Raw genomic sequence first — 12,962 nt, 5'->3', positions numbered from 1 at the left:
GCTACCGTCACCTCTGTCCATTTCCAAACACTTAAGTTCAACCTACTTGAACATTCTGCTCATAATAAGCAACCACTCCCTATTCTTTAGCTTCATTCTTTATCCTGATAACTTGTATTTCATGTCTATGAGTTTACATATTATAATTAGTTCATATCAGTGAGACCCTGCAATATTTGTCCTTACATGTCTGACTTATTTCACTCAATATAGTGCCCTCAAGGTTTCTTTATCAACTGGTTTTTTTTAAAAAGATGGTTTTGTTCACCCACCATCATTTATGTCCTAAGTAAACAATAGACAGTTCCATGTATAGTCACATATTTATGAATTCACCACCATCACCACTATCTATATAAGAACATCTTCATTTCTTCCACAAAGAAGGACGGAGAGTCAAAGAAGGTAAACAGACAAAAGAAAAGAGAAAAGAGAAAAGAGAGAAAAAAAAACATGACAGCTAAAAAGCAACAAAAGGAAAGATAGAATTAAACTAAAGTAGAATGAAGGAGTCAGACAACATCACCAATGCCAAGAGTCCCATACCCCTCCTTTATGTCCCCCTCTTGTAGGCATTTAGCTTTGGTATGTTGCCTTTGATACATTAAAAGAAGCAGAATACAATGTTTCTGTTAACTATAATCTCTAGTATGCATTGACTGTATTTTTTTCCCCAATACCACCCTATTTTTAACACCTTGCAGGGTTGACATTCATTTGTTCTCCCTCATGTAAAAACATATTTGTACATTTTATCACAATTGTAGAGCACTGTAGGTTTCACTGAGTTATACAGGCCCTGTTTTTATCTTTCCTTTTTCCTTCTGATGTCCCAAATGCTCCTAACCTTCCTCTTTCATCCATACTCACAGTCATCCTTGTTCAGTGTACTTACATTGCTGTGCTACCATCACCCAAAACTGTGTTCCAAACATCTCACTCCTGTCTTTTCCTATCTGTCTGTAGTTTTCCCTTTAGTATTTCCTGTAGCGCAGGTATCTTGTTCAAAACTCTGTCACTGTCTGTCAGAGAATATTTTAAGCTCTCCCTCATATTTGAAGGACAGTTTTGCCAGATATAGGATTCTTGGTTGGTGGTTTTTCTCTTTTGGTATCTTAAATATATCACCCCCTTCCTTCTTGCCTCCATGGTTTCTACTGAAAAAACCATACATGGTCTTATCAAGCTTCCTTTGTATGTGGTGGATTGCTTTTCTCTTGCTGCTTTCAGGATTCTCTCTTTGTCTTTGATGTTTGATAATCTCATTACCAAGTGTCTTGGTGTAGGTCTATTCACATCTATTCTGTTTGGGGTATGCTGCACTTCTTCGATCTGTAATTTTATGCCTTTCATAAGAGATGGGAAATTTTCATTGATTATTTCTTCTATTACTGCTTCAGCCCCCTTTCCCTTCTCTTCTCCTTCTGGGACACCCATGACATATATATTCATGTGCTTCATGTTGTCATTCAGTTCCCTGAAACATTGCTCATATTTTTCCATTCTTTTCCCTAGCTGTTCTTTTGTGTGTAGGCTTTCAGGTGCCTTGTTCTCCAGTTCCTGAGTGTCCTTTTCTGCCTCTTGATACCTGCTGTTTTATGTCTCCATTGTGTTTTTCATCTCTTGTGTTGTGCCTTTCATTTCCATAGATTCTGCCAGTTGTTTTTTCAAACTTTTAATTTCTACCTTATGTTTGCCCAGTGTTTTCTTTATAGCCTTCATCTCTTTGGCCATACCTTCCCTGAACTCATTGATTTGGTTTTTGATTGGATTTAGCATATTTCTTTGAAAATCTTTAATAGATTGTTTCATTAAAGTGAAACAATATGTCAACTGTACTTGATTGAGGTGTAAGTTTGTTCCTTTTGCCTGGGCCATGTCTTTGTTTTTCCTAGTGTAGATTGTAGTTTTCTGTTGTCTAGGCATCTGGTATCCTTGGTTACCCGAATCAGATTTTCCTAGACCAGAACAGGTTCAGATCTCAGAGTGGAGTTATATTCAGTTTCAAGTCTCCCTGTGGGTGGTGCCTGTCAGCCTGTCACTTCTGACTGGTATAAGGAGGTGTGGCCTTTTAATTTCTGTTTTGGCTGTTTTCTCCCAGGCTCTGGCGTCTGGTTCTGAAGGGAAAGCTGGGCCCCACCTCCTTACTCTTAGGGAAGACACACCCCCTAGGGAGTTATCATCTGCATTTGAATTGTGATCTCTCTGACTCTGTTATCTCCATCCTTGTCTGGGTCAGAGCGCTGCGAACTGAAAATAGCTATGGCTCTCTCCTCTGAGCCCCTCAGGATGAGAGAGAGAAAAAGAGACAGAGGCCCCCTTTTAGAGCCAGTTCATGGCCCCCCAGTTTCACTCATCAGCCAGAGGTAACATCTGGTCTTCTGGGCTCCCCCTCCCAGGACAGATGAGTCTTCTGGTTAAGGTCAGTCATCACTAAAAGCCTCTGTCTGCCTGTTGGAGGTTTGTAGCTTATATTCAGCAGTCCACGTTTGTTAATTAAAACCCCAGTTGGAGCTCAGTTGAGCTATATTTGCTTGCTGGGAGAGTGCTGCTTTCTACCACAGCAAGGTTTTGCAGGTAAGCCTGCCATTGGGGATGGAGCTCCTCACATGGTACACAGTTTTTACTTACAGATTTTAGGCTGCAATCTCCAGCATTCCTTCCAATCCAGATTGGTGTATGATGTGTGGACAGTCACAATTTTCCCCCAGCAGTTATTCCAGATTATTTATTTGTTGTTCTTGGTTGTTTATTAGTTGTTTCAGGGAACTAACTAAATTCCACTCCTCTCTATGCTGCCATCTTGCATCCTCCTCTCTCTTAATGTATTTATAACATGGTTCCTTGCATTTTCATTTTGCACTGGGCTCTGATAGGAAAGAAGAGCTTTGCAAGGGGTAAAGGCAAAGCAGCTGCCTTTTTTTTTTTTGGCCTTGTCAGAGTCATGATGCAGGATTAGAATGGTCATGCCAGTCCTGGGTCATTTTGTTCTTTCCAAAAGACTACACAGATATCCAGCATCCAGAAGAGACTAATATTCCCCTCAGGATCCAGTCTCCCTTCTCTATTTAGCAATATGTTTCCCCTTTTAGTTGCATGCCTGGTTTCCCTCACAGAGATTATATTTCCAAACTCCCTTGAATCTAAGTGTGTTCACATGATTGTGTTTGGTCAATGAGATATGAGTAAAAGTATCTGAAATTTCCACATCATTTTCTGAAAGACAAAGCCATATAGACTGAACTTTTTCTTTTTCCTTCCCACAGGCTAGAAGGCAGATGTGCCATTGACACAGCTTTGACCAAGCAGAGAAAGATGACAGCCTATGAGAAGGCAGGATGAAGAGTAGGAGGACTTGGTCCTTGAAAGACCTTCTAAAGTCTTTCTGCCAGCACAGAGTACTCACCTTGGGTCAAATACTTGAGAGAGGAATAAATCTTTATCCTGGGTTCCCTTTATTACAATAGCTTAGCCTCTACCCTAATTAATGTACCTCATAAATTCTTGGGGGATGAGTCACAATAAATTTGTGTTTATACAGAATGGTTGGATGATACGATATTCTGAGTAGTTGAAAATTCTACATAAGGGAGAATTACTAATTTGTACTGAAACAGTATAAAACTATGCTGAACTTAATTCTATCTTCAACAATTCTCAGAATACTTCTGGGTTTTGCAGAGCCTCAAGGTCATCAATATGAACATTAATTACAGTATATGTCTATAGATGTTGTGGCTTGAGTAAATCTGTAATAAACATATCCCAAACTCCTGAAGTTGCATGTTCCAAATAAAATCCTGAAACATTCTAGTTTCATTGCAATTTGTCTCTATAATGAAAGAAGACCATAGGATGTTAAAAATCAACTTTGTGAACTCTCTCATTGTTTGGAAACTGAATGCGGACACTCTATATTTTTTTCTAATAACCAATAAATATAAGATAAATCGTTTTACTTTTCATTTATTTGTCTTAATTTTTTTCTGTGACTAAAACTAAGGTTTAAAATACTATGTTAATAAGCCAGCTACATAATAAAGAATCACATCTTCAAAAGTATGGATTTTATGTTTACCTGCCCCAATGACTCTCTCAATGCGAATCCTTGAGGGATCAATCTCCTTTGCAAATTCATGGACTGCCAGGGATGGGTCTTCATATGTATCTGGATCAATGTAAGTTTTAATTCCTGGGAAGCGTACTGCAACAAAATAAAAGAATAATAAATTAGTAAGTATTTTAGTAATCACACATCTTATGAATATTTAAAATGGGAAGTGACAAACTAAGTAGTCATTCTTGCTAACTACTTAAATTCTTTCTTCTCTTCCTCCACAACTCCCACTTTACTTACCCCAATTAAAACTTTGAGTACTTGAGATAAAAGATTTATTTACCTTTTAATGTAAAATGACCTGGTAGTTTCATAATAGAGTGAGCTGATAGGTTCCATAAAATGCATTTTTTAAATTTCTGTAAAAAGTTTAATCAGCTCACCCATCTACTAACACCGAAACATTTCCCATCTGACCTAACTCAGGGCATGGGGGTAACAGCCTCCCCCATAAAAAGCAACCCCTAAGAGTCCCTCCTGAACTCTTTGTACTCTAAGCACTAGGTTTCTTCAAACTCATGCTCAAGCCCTTTGGTTTCTTCAATACTCTCTTAAGCAGGAAAGAATAGATCCCATGGCATAGTGATGGGGGTGGGAGTGGGGGAGGGATGCTAAGGATATTGGCCCTTTTCTGTGTTCTGTAGTTGCTTCAATGGCCAGATTGCTTAGGAAAGGACCACTGTCTAACCTGGAATGAAGGATAGGAATCAAAGACCCAAACTCGCTCACTTGGTTGTGTAGCTACTGCTCATTCATTCTCCAGTGGAGGTGGAGTCCTATGATTCCATGAGCAGTTAGAGCGATGAATAGGGATAGCTGGAAAGTGTGAATGCATGATTGCATATTCGTTTGTGTATATCTGAAGAAATCACAAACTGCCTGTGGAATATTCCTCTGTTTTCCCTGCTGGTGTCTGTTTTCCATTCTTAGAGGACAGGTGATCATTTCTTACACATTTTTGTATCTTTCTGGATGCTTTGGGAATGATTTTACAGGTAATAAGCACTCAAGAAACCCTTGTTGAATATGACTTAGTAGGGATTAAAAGACCAAACTTAAATTTGTGGCTATTGTAGTGGATGATATGTGTGATTTTTTTTGCTTCTTAGATTTTGAAGGCCATATAATACCCAGATATAAGTGTTGTCTGGGTTTCCTTACAACATGCTCACATAAGAATATCTAACAATCAAACAAACAAAAAGTTTAAATAAAACAAATTGAGTTGAGTAGGCAATGAAATATCCATTATTAGAAGTAATTTGCTTCTTGAGTCTTTCTATGTGAATTACCTGATTTTATTAAATTCTGCCTACCATCTTAGCATTGGATATGCACCCATGAAAAGGTTGATACCTCTCAAAACAAGTATACTGAGACCTGATGATAACCTGAAATATTTATGTTTTTTTTGACTTCCGAAAGTTTAGGCTGGGGGAAGAGATAATGGATAGTCTGTATCTCTAATTCCTATTCTATATAATATTTTTGTAACTTAATAGGAGTTTTGATTTCAGATTGTGGGCTATCAACTGAAATCCTAAATACTCTGCCTTTACTTCAGTAGCTGCTAGTAGATGACTAATGGTATGTAGTCATATATATGGTCATGCTGATAACATTACTTTAGGCACAGATAAAACATATCATTTATTAACTCACCTATGGCCTTAATAATTAAACTATTCAATTATTTAAGACAATGCACATTTCAGCAGCATAGACTGATTAACACTTTTTCTTAAAAACACAAAATATGTAGTAAAGGAAAAAAAAAAAACCCAAAGGTAGTTCCAATTTTGAATATCTGGTTACTAAATTAACTTTTCAGTGTCTTAAACATCACTTTGTTATCTTTCTTCTACCTTTTCAGCTGCTTTGGGTTATTTTTATTACTTCTTGATAGGTCCATCTGGTTTAGTTTGTGCTAACCTTTTAGTTGTAGTAGGTTTTACTATTCTGCTTAATATTACTTTTCCTAATATGGACTGCTTCACATGTAGCAACCCACAAAGTGTTGGAAAGCAGATTTTATAAATATCTCAAGAGCACCTTTTTCCTGTGTATCTCAGTACTAAATGCCCTGCTGTGAATCTTCAGGTTTCCCAGCATAAGTCATCTATCTATCCAGGTGTCTGGATACAGGTTTCTGCATCTGTTTACAGCATTTCCAGGTCATCCCATGCCAGGCATCAGCTCTCTCAGCTCTCCCTCTCCTGCCAGAGCAGTGAGCCTGAAACTTATTGTACAAAAGAGCTAGCTAAAAGAGCATTTGTCTTGGCCTTACTCCAGACCTAATGAGTCAGAACCTTGAAGAGGGAGGGTTGAACATTCTAATGCAGATGGTCCTCAGACCACTCTTTGAGAAAGCATATGAGCCTTAGAAATAGCCCTAACCTGTCCCACTGGTTTGTAATGTCCTCATTCACCTTCCCTGAAAGGTGATATGGAGTGAAAAGTCCCTTATTCCTTTTGTTCAATTTGAAATAAAAGATAAGTTCAAGTTGTTAAACAAGTTGGTTCACATATTATCTCTACACTGCAGTTAATTAGAGAACGTCTTGTTAGTTCAGCTTCTCCTGACAGGAAATGTCTTGACAAAGTAGTTTGCAATTCAGAGATGGAGATGGAGGTGGGCATTGGGGAGGAGTGGGTGGCAATTATCAAACCAACTATAGTGGTAATTATAGCTTGCTTGGGAATAGATCCTTCAAATGAATATAACCTTGTAGTCAGCTCAAGGGTTTCATACATATTCTAAGAGTTAAAGAGCTGATTTTCTTTTTTAGTGTTAATGAATTGTAAATTAATTTGTTATATGTTTAAGTGACAGTTCCTGCAAGAAGTAATGATCCCTTAATATTTCTATGGCTAATGCTCCACTAAATAAAACCAGCTCATGTTCTGGAACCATTGTGAGTGGTAAATAACTAGACATAACCAGTCAAGTTATATTTTTAGCAAATTTAGTGTGTCATATTTCCCTGCAAGCAGAATTGAGAAAAAAGTAATATCATTTAATGAGAAGCAGGTGTGATTTCTACTGACAAACCTGGAAACCAAATGAAAAGTCTTAATGCTGAATGATTGGAAGTGATTATTTTTTTTTGCATTCTCAACTCATAGGATGCAAGTTTGAAATGAACTCTTGAAGTCCTAACACGATGTAAAATAATACTCACAATGACCATTCTGTAAGTGATTTCTTCTCTTCTCTTCAGACTTCATTTTGGCCTTTATGTACCAATGGCACCTTTTGAAAGGGCAAACAATCTCATTTTAAGAAATTTGTCACAAAGAATCAAAACCAATTAAAATATGAGTAGCATCAACATACATATCATTCATGGATGAAGTTCTTGTCACAAAGACTACTTTTAAGAACATCTGTAAAACATTTGAAAATATTCCATAGGAGGTTTTTGGTATATATCAAAAATTAGTCCCAGATAAGAGTAAAATGTTTTGATCCAAATAGTAGGGAACTTAGAGAACATTTTATAATCAGCAAATAGCCATCATTTGCTTCCTTATAGGACTTCTGAGGGCAAAATTTAAAAAAGAAAAAGTCTTTTGTGTCATAATCTCAGGACCTTAAACAACTTTTTTCTATTTTTGGGTTAAATGACATGATGATTTTCTGTTTTAACATCTGTAGTTTGGTAGAGGATGTTCCATTCTCAGAGGATGATCATGCTTCAAAGTACAGAGGTAGATTTTATCTCCCACAATATCTCTACATGATACATCCATCAACATCTTTATGATTTATTTGACAGTTCAACTAATTGCTGATTGCAAATGCTTAAACAGAATGCGCTTATGGTACACAATCCAATCTTTTAATGTGAATTTGCCTCAAATCCGAGGGCAAATTGAATATTTATTCAGAAACGTTTCACAGTCTTCAAATAATAATTTCCAATGAATGTTTCCTTACCAAAGTGTTTAAGAGATACTTCAAATGATTTTTTTTTTCCCTTAGGTAACTGAAACTGTCCTCTCCACTATGTGGAATGTTTAAGTAGTTTCTGTCATCATATAAATTGGCAAACATAGAAATTGAAAGCTGAAAATAATTTAGCATGAATTTTTCTTCATCATTAAATTCTCTTTTCAAGTGGTATTCAAATTATGCTCCAGGAATCCCAAATAAATATAACATCTGAGCCCACATTTCCAGTTTATTAGGTTAAACTTATTAGCTAATAAAGACTGCAATGTTTTCTTTTAAGTATACCACAGCTGATTTGTCACATTTATATGTTAGGGCAACAGTTTCTGATATCTAAATGAAATGCTTTTCCACATGTGTATAGTATTTAAACATAATTTATGGAAATCCTCTATTTGAAAAATAAGCCCTTAACTCTTGTTCTGTAAGATTACACATATATTACTTAAAAATTCCACCCAATTTTGCTTTCTATTGAATTATTATTAAAATATTATTTAAAATCAACTTCCATTATTAAATAGAGGCTTTAAAAAATGAAAATGGGGATAAATCATTCAGAATCATTCTGAGTCAAAAGTAACCATCATGTCTAAATTATCCCAGTCTAGTAAAAACAGTATAATTGTGTCTTTGGAGTTGAGACCTTCTTATGGGATCCCATTGTACCTTAATAACTGGATACTCTTTCTGCGTTCAAAAGTTGATTTCTTTAAATTGCATGCAACTCCGTGCTAAATAGAGTATTATCAAGATAGTAGTGCCCTGAAATTCGCCATGCATGAGCAGCACTTACGTTACAGAAGGTAATAAAAATATAGTAGGTTTTATTCTTCTGATTAACATCATTTTTCCTAAATGGACTACTTAACATGTAGCAACTCATAAAGTGTTGACAGCTTAATTGTTTTTTAAATAATAAACTTTATTTTCTTAGAGTAGTTTTAAGTTTACAGAAAAACTACACAGAAAGAAAAGAGTTACCATATCCTCTCCTTGCAGCATAGTTTCCCCTGTTCTCAACATCTCAAATCTTGCTTTATGTGGTACATTTGTTACAGTTGCTGAACCAATACTGATACGTTATTAGTAACTAATTCCATAGTTTACATCAGGGTTCATTCTTTTTGCACACAGGTCTATGGGTTTGACAAATGTATAATGTCATGTATCCACCATTACAGTATCATTCAGAATAGTTTCAGTTCCCTGATAATGCCCTGTGCTCCACCAACTAATTCCTTTCCACCAACCCGGGAACCGTGGATACGACTGAACTTTTTACTGTCTCTATAGTTTTGCCTTTTCCACAGTGTCATATTGTTGGTATCCTACAGCCTTTTTAGACCAGCTTCTTTCACTTCTATTTATTTAACCTAACTATATTGTCACTGTGACTTCACATGCAGCAAAATGTTTTTCTTCTCTCCTTTCCTTCCTTTTTTCCAGACTTTCACCTTTTCTATCTCACTGTATTTTTTTTCCAACCATAATTGTCTTCTAATTCCTCTTTTTGCAAAAGAGTACTAGATGGGATCAGAAGAATTTTAACCCTGTTTAATTAAAAAAGATTAGATCTCTGCCAGGATGTGCAGGGTTTTGTTTTGTTTTTGTTTATTTTACTTTTTTTTTTAATTCAGTTGACCCCTGCCATTGAATAGTTTTTGTAGGCTATGTTTGGTTTGTAGGCTTTGTTTGGTATTTGTAGGCTATGCAATTGAATATTTTGTCGTCCTACCTAATGGCTGGCTGTTTAAGAGACTCCAAAATTTGTGCTCTATCTACTTTAAAAGATGTTGTATCAAAGCTGTGATGATGGCAAAAAGAGCTGTCAGAGGTTAGGTTTAGGAGAAAAGAGAAAAAATAGCAGTGTTGGAGAGCAGTGTTTGATGGTGGTGTCATGTTATGCTCACATTAGTACATTTATTAGAATGAATTTATACTTCTATACTGTATTCTTTTATGTAAGTTTTTTCTCATTATTATAGTTAGAATTATTTTTTCAGCTAATCACCCTTCCAATACAACAAGAGACCAAGTCACACTCTATTAATTTCAGGAATAATAGTCTGTTTATGTACATAATAAATTTAAGTAAACAGGTAAATGTGCCTCTTTTACAATTAATTTCATAAAGAAGTTACTATTTCAACTCAACCACATGAGAATGTTCATGTGTTTCTTTGTTCTTTAATAATGTCTAAAAAAGTGGGTTTTTTACAACTAAGTCTGATACACCCTTAACTGGTAGCAGTTACATTTTGTTAGGGACATACACTTGGTAAGTGCCTTCTAAGCACATCTCAAATTACTGATTTATATCCTTTACCCTGCTGTCAAAATTATAGGTGACATTTTTCATGTCTGCATATCCTTTGTAATTTTTAAATGAACTTTAATAAAATTTTGGTACGTGAGTAGAGTTTTAAAAATGAATACAACAAAGAGAGTTTATAGTTCACTGAGCTGCTACCCCTGAAGGCAGCAATTAATCTTTTTCCAGCCAGGTTGGCATACTTTAGCTAGAGTCAGCAAGGATGTGTATATTTGGTTAGAATTCTTATTGCAATTTTAAATCTTGGACATTGGTATTTTGGAATATGTGTGTGCTTCAGATTATCAAGAAAACTCTTGAGATATCCTTCAGTGCCACAACTGATGGCTAGAAGGAATATTTTTCACTCCTGAAGGAATGAAAAGATGATCTAAAGATATTTACTTTTTCTGACAAAAGTCTGGGCCACATGTCAAGGGTTATATAAGAAATAACATGTTATTTTTAATAATTTTAAATAATTTTTTGATTCACAACTTTGTATTGTCTATATCTGGCTCATGGTAATCATTCAATATATTTTAAAAAATTAACATGATTTTAAAGTTATCATGCCTAATGTGTAATAATAGAAAGCTATCATTCAAATGAGTTAACTTTGAAAATTAGGATTCAAACCCAGGCCTTTGTTATGTTAAATTTAGTGTTATTTCAAAGTATTCATCTATATTACTCTAAAATGGAGAAACTTATGAGTTACAAAACTATTATAATTTTAATAACATGGATATTTTCAATATGTAATTTATGAAAATATCACATTTATATAACTAAGTTTATTAAGAGCGGTTTTGTAAATTGTCCCATCTGTTGCACTATGTTTTTAAGAAAAACCCTTTCCATGGTTGAATTTGACAATAGTAAAAACTCAGAAGTCACATATTGAATACATATTTATCATTCACAGCTTTCCAGCTGCTTTTATCAAGTCTTTGAATGCCTTATATTCAAGGACTTGTAGAGAGATAACTATGGTGGTTATTCTCCCACATAAGGTTCATAATCCCTTTCTCTCTCAGGTGTGTTTTGTTGCCTTTAAAAGCATTAAAATACACAGTGTATAAAAATAGTGGTATTAATACATCTTGGAAATAATCTAGTACTTTTCAGTTACCTCCCAGTGATTAGGAAGAACAAAGTGAGGATAACCAAGAGAGTAAATCCGCCAACAGCTGCAGTGGCTATCACGAGGATCTGACCCTGTTCTGCTGCCATGTCGGAAGCTGAAACACAGATACAATATTAAAATTTCCCTTGGTGACATTTCACTACGAACATTGTTTTACATCTTAGTACATGCTTGAAAATATGCTCATGGATACAGTGATGGTTAAGTTCAGGTGCCAACTTGGTCAGGTTATCAGGTCAAACTGTTTGGTCAAGTAAGCACTGGCCTGATTGTTACTGTGCAGATATCTGATGGATTTAAACCACCAGTATGGCTGATTACATGTACAATCCACTGAGGAGATTGCCTTCAACAATGAGAGAAGTTCCATCTAATCAATTGAAGGCCTTAAAAGGAGGAGTGATGATTTCAGCAGTCAGAAGAGAGAGTTTCCATCTCTACTTCAGCCAGCCAACTTCTCCTGGGGAATTCATGGAAAACCTTCTTTGGAGTTCCCAGCTTGAGGACTGCCCTATGAAATTTGAACTTGCCCATTGCCACAGTTGTGTGAGCCAATTCCTATAAAAAACTCATAATGTTTACATTGTGTGTATGTGTACACACACACACACACACACATCCTATTGGTTCTGTTTCCCTAGAGAACCCTGACTAATACAGATAACCAAAAAAAACCATATTTGACCTTTATTTCAGTATTGGATACATAGGATACAAAAGAAAAATAAATGAGCTTTGCCTAAGGGCTGAAGAATTGATGCCACAACCCACAGCATAACCCTTTCTTCTTTCTTGCAAAAGTACCATCAAAATAGATGGATTATTAGAATCCTCATTTTAAGATTAAGTAGGTGTTGCAAAATTAAATCAGCAGATAGACTAAAGGATTTGTTTCATATAATTGCTCATTTTAATTCTTCTCAAAGACTTTAGCCATAGGACCAGGCTTTATATAGACTGTTTTGGTGTTTGTTTCCACAAAATGGAAAGATTATTGCATACTTTGTTTTAACAATGATGTTTTTTATTTTACAGAGAGCTTGATTCATACCTTAATGATATAAATTCACATCCTCACAGCATGAGGTTATACATAGTAGGTGCTTAGATGTTTTGACAGGCAGTTATTAAAAAAAAAAGATATCTAAAATCTTTCTCTTTTTTTGAAGAAAAGACTAGATAATATACAGTACATGGTAATAATTTATTATTTTTTTCATTGACAAAACTGTATCTTAAAATTGCATGAGCTACATGTTTTATCAATCTTCCACGAATCTTTAAAATATATAAGCAACTTGCTCAATGCTTCTGCTTATGAAATTTTAAGCAGAAAAAAAAAATATATATTATTGAATAGGGTAAGCAATTGCTTAGTAATAGAGGCAAGAAAACTGAGGTTCCGAGAAGTTAAAAAACTTGCCTA

General features: G+C 35.4%; 1 protein-coding gene across 1 annotated transcript in view; it reads right to left on the bottom strand.

Moving 5' to 3' along the window:
• EPHA6 (EPH receptor A6) overlaps positions 1 to 12,962 on the bottom strand; it is a 1,002,097-nt gene that overhangs the window by 289,351 nt on the left and 699,784 nt on the right. The window contains 3 exon segments of the mRNA XM_037834014.1: positions 4,079 to 4,204; positions 7,300 to 7,370; positions 11,522 to 11,630. Coding sequence (XP_037689942.1) covers positions 4,079 to 4,204; positions 7,300 to 7,370; positions 11,522 to 11,630 — 306 coding nt within the window.

Source organism: Choloepus didactylus, chromosome 1 (assembly GCF_015220235.1).
Source record: "Choloepus didactylus isolate mChoDid1 chromosome 1, mChoDid1.pri, whole genome shotgun sequence".
In the NCBI taxonomy this organism is placed as follows: domain Eukaryota; kingdom Metazoa; phylum Chordata; class Mammalia; order Pilosa; family Megalonychidae; genus Choloepus; species Choloepus didactylus.
Note: the sequence above shows the minus strand (reverse complement) of the source record. Positions and strands in the feature narration are given on the sequence as shown.